Here is a 23,540-nt window from a genome sequence, read left to right on the forward strand (position 1 = left end):
AACAACTCACTGTACCATTCCTCTTTCTGAAAGTACAAACTAGTAAAGCTCATCAGTTCAGGGTTTTCATCTAATATATATGGAGTTCACCATCCCTACTTTGGTGATCTTAGGGCAAGAGACCTAATCTCTCTGAGCTGAAGTCATTTAACCTTTTAAACCTTAGTTCCTCATCTGAAATATGGGGAAAATAATGCCAACCTCACAGGGTTTTCTTTAGGATTAAATGAAAAAAGTCATGTAAACGCTTAGTATAGTGCCTAGCACCCAGTAACCAATTATAGCCGCTATTTTTTGTATGTTATCACCACTATTTTTGTCATATGATAAAAGACTGAATTCAACAAACATTTACTGAGTTCTATTTTGTGCAGGGCTCCATTATGTGAGAGATAAGTTTGGCTTGGCTTCAGTTCTCAAAAAACTTGTACTTGGCTGCAAAGAAAAGTTCATTTACAGAAACCATAATCAAAGAGGTTTACCTCCTTAAGGGTTCAATAGTTGCTCCCTATTAATTACTCTAACATTAAGTGAGAGTAATTCCCCATGAACAGCAGCAAATGTATTTGACAAAGTTAGCTGCACTTCATAGAAAATATAAGACAAGTCTGGGAATTCTGAAAGACATGTTATTTAGGATAAAAAAACAAACAAAAACAAAACCTTAAGGAAAAACTTCAGAAAGTATAAAAAAGTGGAGCCTCTTTTAAATGATTAGATTTGTAGTCTTTGTGAATTGCTGGTAAATGCTCTCCCCCCAAAATTCCAATATTAAAGCAAATCATTGCTTTGCTATTAATGTCTTGATGTGATATAAACTACAATAGATGCTCAAGAAAATACTATGAAATTCCTCCAAATCAGTTTTATTAATTTTAGAATAAATTCTTCAATGACTCTGGCTTTTTATAGGGAAGGCTCTCATGTCCCATTTTTAATCATTTGCACACGATTATTATTTCCTTTTAAAAATATATAAAATAATTTCTGTCTAGGAAAAATTCCTTATAAGCACTTCCTTCTCTGGATCAGGAAATAACTGAGTTGTCTTTCTTGGTTCCACCTGACTTATGTTAATGGGCAACTCACTAAGTATTTGAAAGTATTGGGTCTAGTAACAATTAATGTAGTTTTTTAACATTCGTTTAAAATCTTGCTTGGCGTTGACTTGTATTGACATAACCTTCAAACACGTGGTATCTACAGAACGTGTGAAGTGCAATTAACAAGTTTTGCTTGAAAAAGTTTGTGTTTGGTTTGGTTTTTGTTGCAAAACTAGGGCTAAGATGATGGCGGATGAAGAGCATATTCGGCACTGCATGCTTTACGAGTTCCAATTAGGAAGAAAAGCAAGTGAGGCTGCAAAAAACATCTGTAGTGCTCTTGGTCAAGATGCAGTTAGCGCCAGAAAATGCCAGCGTTGGTTTGAGAAATTTCGCGAGGGAAATTTTTCGTTAGATGACAAGAGTGGTCGAGGCCGTGTGTCCAATTTTGATCAAGAAGCTCTTCAAGCTCTTTTGGTGCAAAATCCTCAAATTACCCAACAAGAGCTTGCGACAACTTTAAATTGTTCACAAAAAACAATTTCCAATCAATTGCGTGCACTTGGCAAAGTCCAAAAGTTTGGAAAATGGGTTCCTCATGAGTTGACTGACAACAACCGTAATCAAAGAGTCACAATTTGCAGTTCGCTCCTCTCTCGTCAAAACTGTTTGCTATTTTTAGAGCAAATTGTTACCGGAGATGAAGGAAGGGTGCTGTATGTTAACTTGAAAAGGCGGCCTCAATGGTTGGACAAAAATGAGGCTCCGCAGCCCACGCCAAAACCTGACTTGCATGCGAAAAAAGTGATGTTGTGTGTTTGGTGGAATTTTAAAGGAATTCTTCATTATGAACTTTTACCATCTAACCAAACCATTACAAGTGCAGTGTATAGTGCCCAATTGGAAAGGTTAGCCCAAGCTTTAAGAGAAAAAGAACCCGCGCTGATTAATCGGAAGGGCGTAATTCTTCACCACGATAACGCACGACCGCATACTGCAAGAATCACTGCTGAAAAACTGCGCCAGTTGGAATGGGAAGTTCTCCCTCAACCTGCATATTCTCCTGATATTGCCCCTTCCGATTACCATTTGTTTCGTTCTTTGCAAAACTTTCTTCTTGGAAAAAAATTTAATAATGAAGAATGCCTCAAAAATGCATTGACCGAATTTTTTGCATCAAAATCACAAGAATTTTACAACAGAGGGATTAAAACACTTCCTGAGCGTTGGGCACAAGTAGTAGAAAACAACGGCAACTATATTGTTGATTAAATTTTGTTGTATTGTTTAAATAAATTCGATTTAAAAAAAAGTATTAGAAAATGACATTATTACTAGACCTAGTAACAGATAGCTTTAAATATTAATCTCAGATTTAAAAATGTCCAAATGTCTCTTCTTTATACCTACATCTATTCCATAAAGACAAAGACATATATTTAAATTAGAGTTAGAAGAATAGATCTTGTGGCAATGTTCTCAAAGGTTATTTTAAGAGCAGCATGAATTGATACAAACTGAGAATAGTGCTAAATGAGTAATGAAAGTGATCCTGTTATAACTCTATCCTTTAACTATGACACATACTACCCACAAAATACAATCACTACATTTCAGTAGTGTAATATTCATTTAGTAGAATATATAAAATCGATACTCACAGACGCCAACGCCTTTCCAAGCGCATCACCTGTCTGTGAGCTTCCAGCAGCATTCCCTCTGGTTCCTGAATATTTCAAGTAGAAAGACAAATCAAGAATTTTAGCAAGCTGGCATGCCTTTTTTAGCACTCTCCCATTACTGGTATTTCAAGGGTTCTCTCTAATTGTTATCTTACAACTGTCATAATAAGCCAGCAAATACTCTGCATGTGTTGTACTTAGTAGCTAAAGATGTTTCTACATTAAGGAAAATGAAAAGATTTATTTTCTTCCTTTCATTTTTAAATTCAATACTAAAAATATATTAAAAGGTATGGGGTTGACTGAAATTTCCATAACTCAGGAGTTTTGCCAAAGTGAAAAAGCTCACCTAGAATGCTATCTGATCCGTTGATGGGAGGAGTGTGCGAAGCAGCAACATAAGGTGAACTGCTGGTACTGCCACGATGGAAGCTGGACATTGGTGGAAGACTTGTGTTTATGTCTGTTGGTGAAACCGAGTGTGGAGGATAACTCTAGGGAACGGAGGAAAGAGACATACTGTATTAAATACATTTTCTGAATAATATGCACATATAACTGGGCAACTACTTACTGTAGCAGGTCAAAAAGAACATCACAAGTTAGCATCTCAAGTGGCATGCTTAATGCAGTAGTTTAGACATATTTCAAACTTCAGAACCAAATCTTACACTGGTAATCCAGTAAGAAACACAAGTGAGGACAAAGTGCTGCTACACTCTAGTCATGTGTTACAGCCTACCAAGCGGTCGTGTGAATGAAGGCTGCCATAACTACTGGACTGAGACATGTGGGAAGTGGAGGTCCCCAGAATTCCACCAAAGCCAGGCTGGCTCATCCCGTTTGATGAACTCCAAAGATCAGAAGAACTGTGGGTCCCATCTAAGACAAAAAGAGAAATATAGAATTTTCTTTAGCTAAATTTTTTTTCTCTTATTTTGATGATACTATAAAAATTCAAAGGCTATCCTCCAGATATTTTCCCCTCCCCTTTCCAACCTAGTCTTCTATCTAGTTTTCTTCCCTTCAAATTGCATAATGACTATCTAAAAAGAAGGAATAAAGCTTTACAATTAGAGAAAAAAATAATCCAAACTAATAGATAGGCTATTATAAAAATCCCCCAAAGATCTAGCTTAAATAGCAAGGATCATAAAAATTCCAAATTTGGAGATAGATTGAATTTAATTTTGGGTTAAATGGTTTACTCATAAATATTTTTTTTAAAAGTCCTTAATCTATAACAAACAATTTACCTTATATCAAACATTTTAAAACTGGAAAATAAAGAAGTTTCTCTAAAAGTAAATCTAAGTAATTGATAATGACTGTTACAATCAGCCTTCAAATGAAATGTGTTAGCAATGACTTCATTCACCAATGTAAAATCAAGGAACCACTTATGCAGTTATTTACTGCTCCCATAGTATAGCTTTCCATAATCCAAAACCACAGGAGACCAAATAAAAATTATTTGCTAGACATAAATTATTGGAAATGTAATACTTTTTCTCTTAACAAGTCATATTCTGTCCTATGATATTCACTCTTTATTTATATTGATAATTCTAGGAATGATATGAATCTGCAATTTAAATAAAAAAACTAGAGTTGTTAATATCTTTCATACATTTAAATTATAAAATAAAAAATTCATTTTTCTTAGTTTAAATCAATTATAAATTCAGTCAACACTAGATGGGCACTCCAGTGGTTTGCTGGATGTCCAACAATGCAGTCAACAATAAATCGCACTAGAGAATTTTAAAAATAAATTTTCATTTACCTCAGCCAAAAACACCTAGATAAAAGAACTCCTATAAAGGTATTCTTTTACCTCACAACTGTACAATTTTAGCTAATATACAACAGATAACTGCTGTATTTGACAACTACTTGGCAGTACTTACCTTGCATAAAGAAAGTGCTAGCAAACATACTGGTTGGTGGCTTGGGAGATGGATAACTAGGAGATTCACGGTTGAAATCATCTGAATTTGGGGATGGTGCATATACCTTAAAATTAAATAGGAAATTTAATTAAAATGTAAATTTCTCTCATATAATTTATGTATAATGATTGTAGCATTACAAAGGGCCATAAAAGGCTTACCTCATAGCTACAAAGGCCTAACACAGGTCCAAAGAAATTGCTTAAATCCACATAAATAATGTCTAACTTGGTTACTATCTACATATTTATTTTTAGCTGATTACTAGAGAAAAATACTACTCCAAATACAGGGTAGGGCAATAGTAGATTTAGTTGTTTGTATAAAAAATAATGTAATTGTTAATAAATAATAATATAAGAATAAACTCTTTTGTATACTCATAACTGTAAACCTGCCCCAACCTTATATTCCTGTAATATATCTTTGTGTGACAATTATACCAGGTGGTTGAATAAAGTCATAAATGTTCACTCTGCTTAAAGACATAAATTCATATAAACTCACAATTCAAAATGTGATGATGGAAACAAATGTATTTTGAACAGAGCACGAAATAAAATTTGGGTTTAATCATAAAAATTCATTCTTTTCACTGTTACAAGATTTATTTTTTAAAAATGTTTTATTGACTTTTTACAGAAAGAAAGGGAGAGGGATAGAGTTAGAAACATTGATGAAGAGAGAATCATCCATCAGCTGCTTTCTGCATACCTCCCAATGGGGATGTGCCCCCAACCAAGGTACATGCCCTTTACCAGAATTGAATCTGGGACCCTTCAGTCCACAGACTACACTCTATCCACTGAGCCAATCCGGTTAGGGCTACAAGATTTATTAAAAACACACACACATTAGATTAAGTGCTACTATGTTTTATTACTATTTAAAAAAACTCATTTGTCAGAGAGCACTAATTTTTTTTTGTGGCACATCTTTGCTTCAGATAAGCAAAATATGAACATTTTGAATGGGCAAATGGACAACATTGGCATTTTTTCTGGAAAACTAAAGGGTCAACCAAATAACTTTTTATTTTATTTTATTGATTTTTTACAGAGAGGAAGGGAGAGAAATAGAGAGCTAGAAACGTCGATGAGAGAGAAACATCGACCAGCTGCCTCTTGCACACCCCCTACTGGGGATGTGCCCGCAACCAATGCACATGCCCTTGACCGGAATCGAACCTGGGACCTTTCAGTCCGCAGACCGACGCTCTAACACTGAGCCAAACTGGTTTCGGCTCAACCAAATAACTTTAAAAAAAATATGTTTTTACTGATTTCAGATAGAGGAAAGAAGAGGGAGAGGGGGACAGAATTGTTAAGGATGAGAGAGAATCATTAATTAGCTAACTTCTGCATGCCTCCTACTAGGGATTAAGCCTACAACCCGGTCATGTGCCCTGACGGGGAATTGAATTAGCAACCTCTAGGTTCACAGGTCGACACTCAACCACTGAGCCACACCGGTGGGGCCACGTAACGTTAATACTCAGAACATAATCAAACTATTTGCATGATGACCACTAAACCCAAGAGAAAAAAAAGAATACATTTAAGGTAATACATGGTCTGTAAAAGTAAATCAAGAGTCAGGAAGAATGGAAAGGTGTATTATGAACAGTGTATAAAACACTTCTTTTATTTGGTCTGATAAGAATACATACATTAGAATTCACTCCAAAATAAAAATCCTAAAAGTCCATTAAGAATCACATTAATTAAAATTATGGGAGTATGTGTTAAAAAATCATATTTTTTTTATAAGCATAAGAAATTTCTGGAATTATATATGAGAAACTTAATGGTTACACATCTGGACTTGGAACTGGGAAGGAGGACATTTACTTTATGCCCTTCCACACAGTTTGACATTTTTACCCTGAGCACATAGTTCTACACACTAATAAAAAATGTTGAGGAAGCAAACACTTAGATTCAATGGGAGCCAAATTTCTTATTTTCATAAACTATCATTTATATTCCATTTAGTCTTTCACTGAGTAACTGTAAAGACTTCTGGCAAATTACTTAACCCTCCGGACTCATTTGAAAGATAGTGCTAACAGTACCTGCCTGCATCAGGTGGTTGGTAGAAAGATCAGACAAGATGATATATATAAAATATTTAGCACAATGATCACTCACCAAGTATTAGCTAATAGTATCATTCTTATAGGAGCAGTTATAATGCTAGGTATTATCCTTGTTCAGTCTTCAAATACTGTTTCTTATAGCTGTCTAATGTGATCTGAAAAATTCATCTACATAAAAGGTTAAAAAGCCAATTTTAACTCTTCTTGCTACCTGTACTAATATTAATACTTGCACAGGTGTGTCTTTTTAATGGATTAGGAACTCAGGTTAGTTTCCTATCTTTCAGATCCCAAAGGTAAAAATACACCTGTGATATCTGAGAACTTTGAAATAAGATATATTCTTATAAATTAGCCAGAGGATCCTAGATAAGGGCAATATGGTAGATAAAATGTTTCACATATATATAAACATATATAATGGTTTAATATACACGGAGTGGCCAGATTATCATGATCTCTGAACACATAATAATCTGGCCATTCAGTGTGTGTGTGTGTGTGTGTGTGTGTGTGTGTGTGAATTTATACACACACACACACACACACACACACACACACACACACACTCACTGAATGGCCAGACTATGTATTAGAGGCCTGATGCATAAATTCGTGCATGGGTGGGGTTCGGCCAGCCTGGCCAGGGGGAGGGGACATGGGAGGTTGGCCTGCCTGCCTGCTGGTCGAACTCCTGGTCAAGGGGACAATTTGCATATTAGCCTTTTATTATATAGGATTATATAGGATATACACTGAGTAGCCAGATTATTATGATCTCTGAACACATAATAATCTGGCCACTCAATGTATATATTAAACAGAGCTTTCTAGTTTAGTGTTATTACATAAAAACTGTGTGAAAATGAAATAATTAGGTATACACATATGTGTTTGGAATGTATTATATAGGCTATGATAGGCAAGATAAAGTTTTCGGTAGAGAAATTTTGTATTTTTTTCTTTTAATCAAGATTCAGTGTCTAAATTCAGCCACAGATAGATCCTCTCTAATCCCTTTTTATATTGATTTTCCCAAAGTAGGTTAAAACCACAACCAACAAAAATAAAGTAAATCCAAAGATATAGCAAGAAAATACAGCATTAGAACATGTGTTGTTTTGTTGTAAATGATTATTTATTATACACATCATAACTGATCTTAAAGTATGAAATAAAAAATTCTCTATTTATATACAGGTTATAGACTAAAACAGTAGGTAAGCCTCACACTGATAATTATGAAAAAACTCCAGTTTTGATGAAATTTCACAAAAAAACCTACATAATTTGCCAGTTTAAATTTAAACATAATTTATCAATTTATATTTCTTTATCCTTATTACCATTCAATTCACTGTATTCCGAACAAAATATACTTACTTTAATAAAAAGATAAATCTCACTTTACTTCTTTACAAATTGCTGTCAAATAAAGACTGTACTGATCAGATAATGGTTAATAGATGGCTGGCGTGGAAAGCAAGAAAAACCGATATAAATCACACCAAGGAGAAGAGACTTGCCTACTCTTGTAAACATTTTAAAAGTATACAGAGAAAATAAAATGGACTCATTTTAGAGGTAAAGTTATTTTTAATGTTGGTTTTTATAAGGAGTTTGAAAAATAAATGGACTTTTGAAGGACAGAGCTTATAAATGAAAATGGTAAAAACTAAAACTATCATAAGTTTATCATATATTTACTAACGTTAAGTTCAAAGTTTGTATCTTAATAAAAATGTTTTGAAAAACATGGTTCTTAGAGAGGCCCATCTAACAGCATTTCTAACCCAGCCAAAGAACTTTACTTTTGGTATCTTAACCATAGCTTGCAAAAACATAGATGCAATGTTATGAAGCAGCAGTTGTGCCAGTCTTGATTTTTCAGATCAAAGAGTTCTTGCGGCAAAGCGCAACTGATGTGGTCTCAAAGACTTTATTAACTCCAGATGCAGGGAAATAGTCAGCCAATTCCACAAAAAGAGCAAGTCTCTTTTAGTTACAATCAGTACTGGCTACAAATTAAAACCAGACTGCTTATGTCATCTGATCACCTGCACAAAGATGCCAGGTTTTTTTCCTTCTAGTTAATAATCTAATCATATATTTAAATCTTAAGTATGATTTCGTATCACAACAAACAATCTCAAAATTAAGAGAAAAGAATATGTATGATTTAAAATGATTAAAATCTACCAGAAGTCAAACTATTAAAAAAAAAAAAAAGGAAGAAAAAACTACAAGTAATTTAAGATGTTCTATTAAAATGTGGTACTCAGACATTGTCTTTAGAATTCTAGCTCCATTTAAGAATGTCAGGCTCGCAGTTAACTATCATGAGACTGTCTTTCTTCTTTCCCAAGCACTTACATTTTCTCCTTCAGGAATGGTGAGAGAAAATGTGAGTGTCTGGTGAATAGAACCATAACATTTATTCCAACTTGAATGAATATTTAACTGAAAATCTTAGAGTCTCTCTCTTTCACTGTTAAAGACCAAATCCACATTAGTATCGTTATGTCCTCATCGCATCCACCCAAGTTGACTTTTTAAGAGTAACAGAGTACACCAGGGATGAATATTTACAATTATAGCGATCACACAATTATCCTTGGAATGTTTTAGCCCATACGACCAATGTGAGTCAAGTTAGCAATTCCCTGTTTCCTGTATGGAAGGTTCAGATCAGTCACATGGATAAACCCAAATTCAGGGCAGCCACTTTGTCTAGCTCTAGAGGCTGGAGCTGTGTACTGTGCTCTTGATTTTAATGCATCCTTCATGTAATTAATATTGGAAACATCTATGCAAAGCAGGGAGGCATAATTATTTTCTGATGCTTATTGAGAAAAGATAAAAGGAAGTAAAAAGCTTTTGCTAAAATGATCTTTTCTTTTATCTTGTCACACCCAGTGATGAGTTAAAACACAATGTCATTACCCATGCTTTTAAAAATAGACTCACAGCCTGTGTGGTGACGGATATTTTTTAATATTCCAAATGACGAAGAGTGAGAATAGATGTACATCCTAATTAAGATACCTTAAACAGAAAACGAGAAGAATGCTTTAGATGCACTGGCCAGTAGAGGTTTCTGTGATGATGGAAACGTCCTATGGCTGCGCTGTACAATACAGCCACTAATTATAAGGGACTATGGAACACTTGAAAGGTGGATAGTACAACTGAGGAAAGGAAACTTTAATTAATTTAGTTATATGTGACTAGTGGTTACTACAGAGCAACACAGGTGTAGATCACTCTTCTTTACCTAACAGTTTAAAATCACACAAATTGCTTTGAAAGAAATATTCTGGCAGTCTCATAAGCTCCAAGGCCCATCAAGACCATAAACAGCCTAAATTCTCACTCTGGGAACACCTTCAGCTAATTTGGAAAGGAAGATGAAGAAGCTTATCCATTTTTCTGAGCATGTTCTGACAGAAATTATTACCAACATTTCAATATGGTTAAGCTTCTATTTGTTCTTTTGTCAAGATGCTTTGAATAGTCCTCTTTTAAGTTACAATATGTTAAATATCACTAAATGCTTTAATACATGCTAACATGAAGCTCCAATATGTAAAAAACATTATGCTAAAAATAGTTTTAAGCTAAAAATAGTTTAGCACAATCAACTTACCAAAATAACAAATAAAACACAATCATTTGGCTAATTAACCTTACCATCAGAATTTTAAAATAAAAATGTGAAATCATGTTCAGGAACATCCATTTAATTAATCTTATATTTTATATAACTATATTTTATTAAACAATACACAATTTTATAAGCTTGTACTTAAAACCTGAAAAAGAAAATACCCACTCAAGTCAAATCCTGAATACTATTAATTAAATTTGGGGGGCAAAAATTTTTAAAATGTGCACATTTAAGAGTTAACACTCAAAAACTAAGAAAAACTAAGTAATTATTTTAAGATTTACTTTTTAGTTATTGCTGATTACCTATGCAGATTCCATACATAGTAAGACACACAAATAACAGCTTCCTGAAATTTTGTGGGACTTGAATTTAGTAAAAAATAAGCTTTTTAAAAAAGAGTAAGTTCTTTAATAATTATACTCACTCAGATAAGAATGCCAGATAAGTGTTACAGGAAATTAAAGAAATTTCCTAAAAATGATTTCCTATTTATTCTTCTGATCACTTTGGATCCATTATTTTCTATAAACAGTGACATTATGTATACACTTAGATAAAAAGCATCTTTAACCTAAATGGCAAAACTTTAAAATTTCTGAAATTTGTCTTCCCACTTTCCTTGTTCTTTCTCTAATCAAAATTAAAACATGACCCCAAAGAAAAAGTAATTAAAACATTTAATTAAGTCTATGAAACAGCAGTCTAATTAAAGGATTCCCCCATATCTAATACAAAAATGACAGATTTGATAAATATCTTAATGCTTTTAGTACTTTAATATTACATAAACAAGTTTTGTCATAGAGCCCAATCTACGACAATAGATTTTATGGTGATTGCAAACTTAGGGAGAAAATATTTGGATAGTTCCAGTACTAAATACCACAAGAACTGAAACCAAAAGGTATTATAAAGCAACATGTCTAAAGCACAAGGATTAACTCAGGGACCTACAAACCATCTCCATGGAAGATTCCTTTTCACCTAATTAGCCTGCTAAAGTAATGGTAATTTATAAAAAGGTATGTTTATATTTTCAATAATTTCATAAATAAGAGGAGCAGTATCTTTTTTCAAGAATTTCTGGAGACATGTTTATGGTGAAGTAAAATGTCCTTGCTAATAACAGAAAGAAAAAATAGTTCAGTTTTGGTATACAACCTCTTAAAACTGCTACTTCCTCTGTCTAACAAGCGTAATTGAATATTACTGGTTTTCAATTGTGAGAAAAACTTCTTAGATAAATCAAGCACATTTTTATAACTTAACAGCACTGGGCATATTTCATTAGCTCTTTGTTGTAACTGCTGACATTTCTATAATAACCACAAAATTTTCCTAAGAGATAAACTGTGAAATTTTTAAGAGATTGGGTTTGAGAAATTTGTATGCTAAGATAATAGAGTATTTGAACAAATCAATGAGTGTCACTTCTTAGTTACCTGCATTTTAAAGAAATTTAGATCCAACAATACATCACCTGATCCCTTTCTTTAACATGTTTATTAACTAGTCAAAAGGGACATAAACTTCTTTCTAACATTAATAAAGTTGATCAGTGATAACATACTCTCTTGGCAGCGCCTATAGTTTTAACTCACTGATATTTGTGCTCACTTGAATCAGGAAAAAAAAAAAGAGCTTGGATTCATATTAGGAATACAGTCTCAGATATTTTTGGTAAAGGGAAAAACAATCGAGTAAGATTTAAGAAGTCCTTGTCATTCAATGTCTTTAGTATTCCACCTTTAGAGAATTATTAAATGACTTCATATTTTCCTCATCATATACATTAGATTTAACTCTACTGAGCCCACAAACTGCCTGGAAATTTGAATTGTGTTTTCTTTCCCTTGTTAATTAGCAGCAAAGCTCCAACAAAACAGAAATGTAGTTCTATACACTCTCAAAGGGGTTTCTGTGCTTTTATTAACTGAAAATGTTTATTTGAAAAATAAGTCTTAGAAATATTTATAACTCAATTTTAGTTCATAAGACCCTACTTCTTATGAAATACAAATTATGTGGGCTGAAAGGTGCTAAAACTATGCTAAACCAGTTTCTAGTACTACCGATTCTATTAGAAGAGGAAACCTGAGTTTTTAAACATATTTAGGATAGTTTTAAGTTATTTATCTTAAACAGAAATAAAAATATGATTGACTGACCACCACCAATTAGCATTCAGAAAATTGCTAGCCTGATCAAAATTAATTAATTAATTAATTGGAACAGCCCAGTGTTTTTCTGTTACGTTTTCTTTTCATTGTGGTGTGTTTTGATATAAATGGAAGTAAGAATAGTGAAGTTAGGCCCTTTGCTAGGAAGACTAGTTGCTTGCTCTTGGAGGATGTAAAAGAGAAAACCTGCTCTTGGGAGAGAGACCTGGGTTCAGTTCTGCTTAAGCAATTACTAACTGGGTGGGGCTTGAGCAGGTTACTTCACTTCCCTGAACCTCATTTTCCTTACTAGAAAAAGATAAATGATAGAATAAGTGCAAAAATTAAATGAGGTAAACATGAAGCCCCTAGCATAGTTCCTGACAGAGTAGCCCTTATAATCATGTTGGTTCCTGCCTCTTCTTTCCCAGATTCTATACAAAGAAGCTCAATATTCAAAATGTATCTTTAAGCTTCAGTTTTAAAACTTGGGTCTCTATGTTGTCTCTAATAAGATTAAAATAATCCTCTGATACAATTGGAAGAGCATCATGTCTGTACTTGCTGCAATTTTTATACCTGGAATACTTTGCAGCATCTTCAGTTCAAGGCCTAGAAAATGGAGACAGATCAGATGAGAGAAAGACAGAAATTCCAGAATCCTCAATGTGAAGAAAACAGGAGGAATCTTCTCCTCCCAAAACTTTCCTTCCTTTACCCCTAAGACTTTCTAGTTTTCTGCATAAAGGACACAATTTAGTCATATCAATGAGAAAACTGAATGCAGGCCAACTCTTATATATAAGGAATTCAGCAACCCATTATTCCTTGCTATTTTTTACTTTTTGTTATTATTTAAATCTCAAAAAAATAATAATATTCAATTAATTTTAAATCCTCTATCATAAACACATATTAATATCTTACAGTATGATACAGAATGTAGCTACCTATAGCTATGTATGATTCAGAACATTAACCCCTTCATTTTTCAAACAGTGGGAAAATAGGGTTAATATTTTTGTCTTTTCTTTTCTGCATATAGGTGCCCAAGCCTGTTATGTTCCAACAATACAATAAGGCCACATAATCTTAAATAATAAAATATGAAAAGACTCTTCTCTGATTTTTTCCATACAGTCTGTCAGTCTAATTAAAATACCCCAAATATCATAAAAATATACAGAATCAACTTGAAAATTTAAAAATAAAGACAAAACAAAAAAACGGAGGGGGAGGGGCATTTTGTTTAAGGCCAGTATCACTTAGGATTTCTTGCTCTCACACAATACCCATAATGAAATCATAAAAATAAAATCAATGTGAATTTATTAGCATTTCAAAATATTAATCTGCCCTATTATCTTAAAACAAATTGATAAAATGGTATCAAACAGTGAGCTTAAATTTAACCTGTTTACTATGAGAATTATATAAACATTCCATGACTCAAATAAGGAAGTGTATTTCAGGTCCAGAAATATTAACTTAAAGTGCTAGTTTTTACTATGAAGCATTGGTAAGTAGACATTTCCTAATATATACTAAGATTGAAGAATTTACATAGTATAGGATAATGTAATTGCATACCACATGATTTTCTTATTGAAGAATTGTAAGAGAATAATAATAAAAAGCTAGATAGAGGTCGTAAACATAAAATGTATACACGAAAATACATGTAAGACCACAGGGCCTTATGATACTTAGGAGACTAAGACAATAGATGTATCATCTCTTTACGCGTTTTCCAGGAACGTAAGTCACCTCTGACCTGTATCAGGCGCAGGCTATCCATTTCCGGCTGCACTTCCCTGCCATACTAGCTCTGTCATCTACGCCGAGCCTGGAAATACTTAATAAGATCAAAGCTGTTGCTCCCCCTCTCCCCCAATGTAGAACAAAGAGAAATGTTGTAATAGAGTGATCTGTGCTCTCAAAAGAATAAAATCTAAACTCAATTTGAGTTATAGTCTCTCTTCAAGGGTCCCGTACAATTAATTTTACTGAACTCACTCTCTCTCACACACACCCCACCGCCACCGCCACCACCACCACCTTCAAACAGACGATTTTGCTTAAAATTGAACATAAAAGAAAAATATTTTCACATTTGAAAGACAGTTGCCAAGGAAATATATATACAGATCAAATAATTTCACTTATATAATCCCATCAAAATCTACCTCTCACATTTTCTAAAGCTCTACCTATACCGGCAGTGTGAGCACATACTTTTTAATGTGTTTAAGTATGGATAGTTTGGTTTGATTATACTCTATTAAGAAATATTACCCAAAAGTTAACAAAAGTTAACCAAATGCTAACAGAGCTCAAAGAGGCCTTACCGAAGCAATCAGAGAATGAAGTGCTTTTCATTAATTCTCACATGCCCTGGTTAGAAACATAGAGGATGGGGCAAAAGTGGTTTACAGTTGTTGAGTATGTGAAAGAGTTTATTCTTGCATTATTATTTCTCAATTATTGTATTATTTTCGCACAAACAACTGTTAAACTACTTTTATCTCCATCCTGTATGCTACTTTAAAATATTCAAGTGGTAGGAAGGGCAGGGACAAATGTAGCTGGATTTTTATACCTATTTTGGGAAATGTGATTAAATTTCCTCTAAAATTTCACACATTAACATAAAAAAAGTCTCTACTCCTAACCAACCCCCACCCCACCACCAAAACACTAAAGTTATGTAAGTATTTAATGAGACACCTGAGGGAAAACTTTCTTGGGGAATGACTGAGGAGAAAAATACTGAATTCCTGACACAAACTCAAGATTGTTATTCATTAGTATAACATTTTTATAATGTTTAACAATTATCTTACAAAGATAACTCCCTCTTATCGTCTCTTCCAGAGAAGTTCACTGTCTTTTTAGAATATACAAAATCCTTGATTTAAAGATATTTTTGCAGAAACATACTAAATAATTTATACTAATAATGAAAGAATAGAAAAGCCTTACTTAGCAACACAGAAAAGTATTATTTTAAAACATCTAACCATGTGCTGTAAATCGACCAGAAATACATTTTTTGGGAAATATATAAATGCATTCTTTGAAAAATAGTGATTTATTTTATGAATCTGCACAGGGTTAAAATTCTAGTTTGATTGGAAACAGATGGTATCCCAGTAAAGTCAGGCTCTGGACCTGAAACTCCAAACAGGAAATACGGCCCTCACTAGCTGACTGCGTCCCTAATCATTCCCAGAGCTTCATACTTGTTATTTTTATGAATATCCAATATGACTTTCATCTTTGCCTTCTATCTAGAAAGCATTAAAGAATCTTCTCTGTATATATGTGTGTACTTTATATATATACATTATATGCTTACAACATAGTTAAACATTAAAACAAAAGTACTTTCAAGCTCATTGCTAGTAAAGAAATCAGGCATTAAAAATAATAATTCAAAAGTTCAAGTTTATTTTCTATACTATTTAAAAATAAAATCCAACAACTATTGAGTAACTGTCAAAGGCACAACTTTACTGACACTACTTGCAAAAGAAATACACAATCTAAATGTATAGTAGAATATTATAAAATAAAACCTCACAGATTTTAGTAAAAAGCAGTTAATCTATACTGTTTTCCATTAAACAAGCCAGTCAGAAGCTATATGAACAAAGAAAAAAAGACTTACCGTTTTCCCATTGTAGTAATACATCAAAGAATTGCTGCCCATTCCAGGAACAGGATAAGCACAATACATGTTGATTTTGAAAATGTTACTCTTTGCAGTTAATGCACAGAGATTCTCTCCAAGACATACATCCACACAGCTAGAGTTAAGTCTTCAGGACTATGCATCCACACATGGATCTACTCAAAAGGAACTTATGCAAAACAGGACTGAACCAACTCACAGAGCAGAGAGGGAGGGTTTATGCCGTAACCAACCTCTTTCAATTTCTATTAAGTCCCTGCATTGTGGAGAATAGCGATAAGATAAAGTTTATGGTATATAAGAAAAAAATACATGTCACAAATGCTTAAAAATAAAAAAGCAAAGTTTCCTAGAAATAAACATCCCAAGGAATTATTAATTTTCCCATATATGTGAGATTATCTATCTATTTCAAAGAAAGGCAAACGGAGAGATGTGCTCATCTGTTTTCAGTTTTAATTAAATCAGAGCACGTGTGGCTGGGGAACCTGGCCTGCCACACCTCTAGCAGCATTACCACCTGGCATGGCCTAAAGCTGCTCCCAACTTTGATAAACACATGATCAAGCAATCAGAAACTGGAAACACGGAATCATATGTAACAAGAGGGACCTAGGCAGTTAAGCCTTGTACAAAATCACTTCCTGGAGTTGGACCTGTCATGTAAGTACCTCTTAACTAGGTAGAACAAATAATGATTAAAAAAAACCAAAAAAACCCCCCATAGAAGTATTATTGAAAAAGAAGGGTAAGGAGCATATTTCATGGAAATGTTCAGTCCAAAAAATAGATTTTCAGTTATAAAGCTCCTTAAGTTTCTCATTTATTATACCAATTAAAAGTTTATAATGGGCTGCACTCTTCTAGAACATCTAATATGTATTAAGCAATTCAGTAATAGAAAAAAACCCCCCAAGGTTTGTATTCCCTTATAAAAAAGTGAAAAGCCAATGTGTAGAACAGAATGTACACTCTGGCTGATAACCTAAAAAAGGTTTATTTTAACTCTTTCCTCCTTCTAAGTTAACTATTGTTTATATATTTATATTTTAATGTTAATGCTTAAATTTCTTAAAAAAAACAAATAATCAGTGTTCGAATCGCATAGATTTCAAAAATTCATTATATTTGGAAGTCAAAAGGTTTTAGACATTATCTGCAAATCCGTATTTCTCACACACAAACATTCTGTTATTTAAAAAATGGTATGGATAATTTTTTAGAATATCAACTTTTCTCTGATATGCTCCTATCAAAGCTTCTTTGTAGTATCGCTTCTCTCTTGTAGGTTCTAACAGTACTGTGTTAATCAAGAGAGCTCAAAGGCTGCAAATTGGGGTACATTACTTTTGATACTTTTGATGAAGCAGAACTCCAACTTAGAAATATTTTATGAGGAATCCCACATTCTTACGAAACATATTGATCAAATTATAGCAATAAAACCAAGTCAGACAATAAGGCCAGCTAACTTCAATGTTTTAAAAGCTGATGGTATTGGAATAACAATAAAACCTCCCAACACTCTCCAGATATAGAAAAGACTAAGCAGCAGCTGCAAAAGAACATCACTGTACAGCAGACTATTAAAATGCCAGTCTGCAGAGTGGTCTGTAACTTCCTCCTCCTGCGAGACCACAAAGACCCACTTCAGTCCTTAGAGAGCTGTGTAAAAAGCTCTGATTTACAAGTAACAATGCCATGCCTTAAAACCATTCAAGTACATTTTAGTCTTTCATAGACACAGTCTTTTTCTAACAGAACAGCTACTCTTAAAAAAAGGAAAATCAACCATCTAAAATGAAATTTCCTTTTTTCTTAATGATTAATTTAAAAACACACACCTTACTTTTGAATAGAAATTGAAGCAGGATGGGGGAAGGGTAGCTACAAAGCACTGACAATACTTAACATTCCCCCCCCTACAATCATTATTCCAAACTGAGAAAACTTTATATAGGCTAAAAAAAAAAAAAAAAAAAAAAATTCCACCTACGGTCGTCAGGCTCATTTCTCTGGGGTTAGCCAGGAAAGAGAGAGTACTATGTTATCTGATAAAACAAAAGCATAATGTAAATCCAACTACACAATCTTGGCTATTAAAAGCACAACAAAAATTTTAGTACTTTTTCATTCGCTCTTTTAGGCAGCTAGCTGATATTCTAAAAGGAGTAAACAAATATTCAAGTAAAAAAGAAATTCAGATTAAAGTCAAACAACATAATCTTTTACTGTTCTAAAGCAGTTTATTAAATAATTAGGTAAGGTTTGCAGTTAAACCTGAAACCTGAATGTGAAATATAATAGTTTCTAAACAGAGTTGAGTAATTAAAAGCTTTTGTTTCTACTCTTCATTTCTCTTCTCAAAAACACAGATACAAAATCCATATATGTGTATTTAAGATTCCTCCCTCCAAATACATAGTACATTCACTAGGTATACACAGTTTACTAATTAAGAGTGTGTCTAGAAACAGGAGTGGTGGTAGTAAGGTAGATCTACCTAAATATGACATTAAACTCATTCCTCAAAAATAATAAATCACACAAAAAACAACTAGTAGTAATCTAAATAAAATGTTCCGATATTTTACTTTGTACATTATGGTAAGGCCTTCTAAGTTTGTTGCTCCAAAATATCTTTTTGAAATTACCTTACTTAAAAGAAACTAAAATTGGTTGGTATAGATAGTAATTTTCTTTATCGCAGTTACGAATTACCTTTTATGATAAAATCGTCTTCTCTTCTTCAAAAATATTTTTTGAAATAATTTAATCTATATAACAGCTGCAGCACAATTTTTTTTCTCTTATGGAGAATCATATTACAGGAAAAAATGCATATCGACGGATCAAGTGCTACTCTAGTCAATGCAGTTGTTTAATCTTTGACTTTTTTTTTTTTTCCCTTAAGGAACATGTCAAGGGTTAATCCTGTGACTTTGTCTGACAAAATGAGTCAGCTGGAGCCAGGGCCACTTTTTAAACCTGATTTCAGACAGACATGCAGTATGCAGGAGCTCTGAATTGTCATGCACTTTTTATCCTGACTTGTTTCCATCCACAATTCTAAGTAACCATTTGTGTTATTCTAAGATTATGTGATCTGACTCAACAGTCACACCACCTAGTACAAAATCTAAAAAAAAAAAAAAAAAAAAATCACCAAGTTTCATAGCCAAATGGGATACTATATACAAGGGCAAAATGATTCATGAAAATGTCAGAGAAAACTAAAAAAGACTTGGAGCCACACACCTTTTTTTTTTTTTTTTTTTTTTTTTTTTTTTTTTTTTTTTTTTTTTTTTTTTTTAAACAAACTGATGATTCTCTGTTTGAGAATTACTGGATTTCACTGATTTTCAAATATGCTTACCCTCTTCAGTGGTTCAGGATGTGATGTTTATTGCCATTCTAAACAGCCATCAAGTATAGACATACGGTAGGTTAGAGAAAACCATGAAGTGCTTTGCTAGGCAATTTCCAGCTTTACTGAAGATTTAAGAAAAGATGTTTTCAAAAGTCTACTGGGTAGGGGCTTCCTGGCTACTTCAGTTTATATCCCAGGTTCCTATGCAAAAAATTTACTTTTCCTTTTTTTCTGTTGATTGGGACACAACCTGAGGCTGCGCCCCCGCCTGGTGGGGCTTGACAGGGGACCTCAGGCCGTGCCCGCTCCCTCACATCCAGCAGGGTTTTATGGGGGACCTCAGGGCGGGAGACCTGAGGCCGTGCCCCCCACCCCAGCAACAGGCCACGCGGGGTTTGACAGAGGACCTCAAAGTGGTGACTAAGGCTTGACGTGGACCTCAAGGTGTGCCTCCTCCCCGGCCAGGGCCGGGGAACGCGAGGCTGTGCCCCCCACCTGACGGAGCTTGACAGCGATGGGGCCGGCCAGGTCTGGATCTAGCCCAATGAGGGTGGGGCTGGCCGGTTCTGAATCTTGTACGATTTCAAGGCGCATGTGGGTGGGCAGGAACTTGACTGGTTCCCATGGTGTGCCCCAGACTCTGACAGAAGGAAGATTTTCATATACATTTTACTAATTTTCTTTCATCTCTGACACTTCTATTACAGAGAAAGGGCAACTAGCAATATTAAAATACTTCCTCAAATTAATTCTCTTTTAATGTGCACAAATTTTATGTGCCAGGTCACTAGTTAAGAATATATAATTATAGTAAAACAATGCATCCCTCTTAAACCAATCCAATAACATTCAATGCATATTATTTAAAAATAATGCTATTGACTTAAAATTATATAGTGCACCTTTCTAATTCAACAGTATCATTCATCTTGCTGATACCAATCAATCAGTAAAAAGACTTCCAGATATTGTCTTTCCACTGTATGAAAATATTAAAAATAAAAAACCTGATTTTGTGATCTTTATTCAGGTGATACGAAGAAAAATTTGTTTTAATTGTGCCTTATATGTGAGTACCTAAATCTTAGCCAAACCACTAATCAGAGTTATACTGAATGATATTACAGATTGGTCTGAGTACTGGTATACAACTTATTTCAATATATTAACACACACATAAACATACACTTCTCAGAGCAGAGTAAAAACGTGCTAAAGTTCACAAATAACATCACTTGTCTAAGACAAAGAACATCAGATTTACTATCTATTTTCAAAAATCTCTAGTCTAACTTGGGTTTTAGAAATGCTAAATGATTAACAAATTAGAAAATACATTACCTGTATAACCAATGGAAACAATCAACTAATTAAATTGCATTTATAGGGCAAAAGAATACCTGTTTAACTCCCCTTTTGACAACCAAGACTATAATGATGATGAGTAAAACAACCATATCTCCTGGAGGAGAAAGCAAATCTCTTTCTGAGGTAAATAAATAGTATCCCTATGACATCAACATTAACAGAAATGACAGGTCATATAAAACTTCTAAAAGGCTATCATTAGACACTCCTTTCAAATAAGAGAACTGTAATTCCTGAAAATATGTAAAACCCAAAGCAAATTGCATGTTTTTTTTTTTGTTTTGTTTTTTAAATCACAAACTGTAACAAAGCATATTTCTTTGAAATATTTAAGGGGGAGGGTTTCCCCCCTCAGTATTAATTCCTGCATCTCTTGTCCATTTCTTTTCCCACAGGAATCGCAGTTTGTCGTTTCTCATTTACCACTTGAAATAACATGGTAAAAGAACCAGTATGTTGCAACTTGATAATTTCCCTGCAGATGGCTCTATAATCTCAGGTCTGCCTAACAGTATCTGCACAAGTTGAAAAAAAAAAAAAAAAAAGAATGAAGAGGACACCCAGGTTTTTAAATTCCTTAGTAGCTAGCACTTCTGAAGAGCTTCCAAGACTGGGTAAAGCTTTGCACTATTGACTCATTAGGCAACCTAACAACAAAAAGTGTAAGCAAATAAATCTACCTAGCAAATTATCTGTACAAGGTAAACAATTTCTTCTGGGTTGAGTTAGCTCTCCCTTAGAAAAGTGCCAGCTGTCTTTTTCTTTCTTTCTTTCTTTCTTTCTTTTTTCTTCTTTTTCTGACCCATGCCATTTTTTTTTTTCATCTGACCTGGAAAGAGCCAGGTCCTTTATGAAAAATGAAAAAGTACCAAGATATTCTATTCTATTTTAAAATTATTTTTTAAGAACATCTGCATCTTAGCCTAGAGCTAAGAATCTGCAATCTGAAGAGCTACATGACATGTTATTTCTGGCCCAAAATCTATGGTTTGTTTCAGTAAAAATTCTTGTTAGTGGCAGTAATTTTTTAAATACTTCATACCTTTAATTAATAAGTCTATCATCTTCTTCATATTTGTAACAATCAAATAACAAAGCACAGTTAATTTTAGTTATATGTATTGGAAGAACTCACATAGATCCTGAATTTGTGTAAACAACTATCTTAAAGTATGGTGTGTTTTTTTTTTTTTTTAAATATCTTTTTATTGATTTCAGTGAGGAAGGTGGAGGGAGAGAAAGATAGAAACATCAATGATGAGAGGGAATCATTGATTGGCTGCCTACTGCACACCCCCTAGTGGGGATCGAGCCCGCAATCCAGGTATGTGCCCTTGACCAGAATCGAACCCGGGACCCTTCAGTCTGCAGACCGACACTCTATCCACTGAGCCAAACCAGCAATGGGTAAAATATGGTTTCTTACAATTATTTCTGGTGATCACTCTCAACAAAAGCCAAAAAATATTTCATTTTGAAAACACATTGAAGACAGATATATTAGGCAGGGGGGGGGATAGGAGATGGTGTCAGTTAAACAAGGCAAAACAAAAATAAAGTTTGACTATTGTTTGATATGCTGCACCAATGAAGGCAATATACCACTCTAACAATCAGTGTCATATACCAGACAGATTGGGAAACAGACGGGAAACTTTGAAAAAGGAATCTGTTAAGCTACTTGTTCTACATCTACATCATGTCTACACAGTAGGGCAGAAGTATTGTCTTCCTACCACTCATTTGAACTCTGTAATGTGAGAGAGGCTGCTCAGGTTCCAAATGCTGTGATGTCATAATGAGAAAGAGCACTGGACTTGAAGTCAGTCAGGAGACATAGGAATCTGGATTTCACCTGCACCTTTTAGGAGGCATGAGAGTTTAGGCTAGGTCTTGAAATTTCCTGAGTCTAAGTTTCCAGTTCTGCAAAATATAGGCGTTAAAATAAACTAGGCCAAAGATTTCCTAGCCATCTCACTGCCAATAAAACCTTTTTATTATCTACTCCACCCCAAAACACTGAATTTCTATTTTGAAAGGTTTTGGTCTTCCAAACTCCTTTTTACTGAGTTATAATGAGTATTTTTCCCTTCTTAAAAAAACATATAACTTCCATTCAGAACTTCTGATTAAAGGAAAATGAGGCATTGCCATGCGAAGTTGAAATAATTCTAATACAAGAAACTTGTTGTTTTAACCAGCACGGGCAATTTTATTTCAATCAATTACACAATTTGATAGGTATTCTGAAATATTTTCTAGCTTGTCAGATTACTGTTTTTGAAGACCCAGGCTGTGACTCACTAGCATACATCATGGCTAGTGTCCACAGCAACCTTAAACTATCAATATACACTGAGTGGCCAAATATTTATAATCTCTGAATGCATAATAATCTGGCCACTCTGTGTGTGTGTGTGTGTGTGTGTGTGTGTGTGTGTGTGTGTGTATTAGAGGCCTGGTGCATGAATTCATGCATGGGTGGGGTCTGGCCAGCCTGGCCA

The 23,540-nt window shown here is 34.0% G+C and overlaps 1 protein-coding gene across 9 annotated transcripts in view; it reads right to left on the bottom strand.

The window, feature by feature from the left end:
• TCF12 (transcription factor 12) overlaps positions 1 to 23,540 on the bottom strand; it is a 307,685-nt gene that overhangs the window by 46,895 nt on the left and 237,250 nt on the right. For 6 of the 9 annotated variants that reach the window (XM_036440877.2, XM_045582229.1, XM_036440845.2 and 3 more), the window contains 4 exons: positions 4,636 to 4,741; positions 3,468 to 3,607; positions 3,075 to 3,219; positions 2,705 to 2,769 (listed from right to left, as the gene is read on the bottom strand). In XM_036440877.2, coding sequence (XP_036296770.1) covers positions 2,705 to 2,769; positions 3,075 to 3,219; positions 3,468 to 3,607; positions 4,636 to 4,741 — 456 coding nt within the window. Of the gene's footprint in view, positions 1 to 2,704; positions 2,770 to 3,074; positions 3,220 to 3,467; positions 3,608 to 4,635; positions 4,742 to 16,274; positions 16,458 to 23,540 lie in introns of those variants that run through there. The other 3 variants (XM_036440915.2, XM_036440922.2, XM_036440931.2) reach the window with 3 other exon arrangements.

Source organism: Pipistrellus kuhlii, unplaced genomic scaffold, assembly GCF_014108245.1.
Source record: "Pipistrellus kuhlii isolate mPipKuh1 unplaced genomic scaffold, mPipKuh1.p scaffold_m20_p_1, whole genome shotgun sequence".
In the NCBI taxonomy this organism is placed as follows: domain Eukaryota; kingdom Metazoa; phylum Chordata; class Mammalia; order Chiroptera; family Vespertilionidae; genus Pipistrellus; species Pipistrellus kuhlii.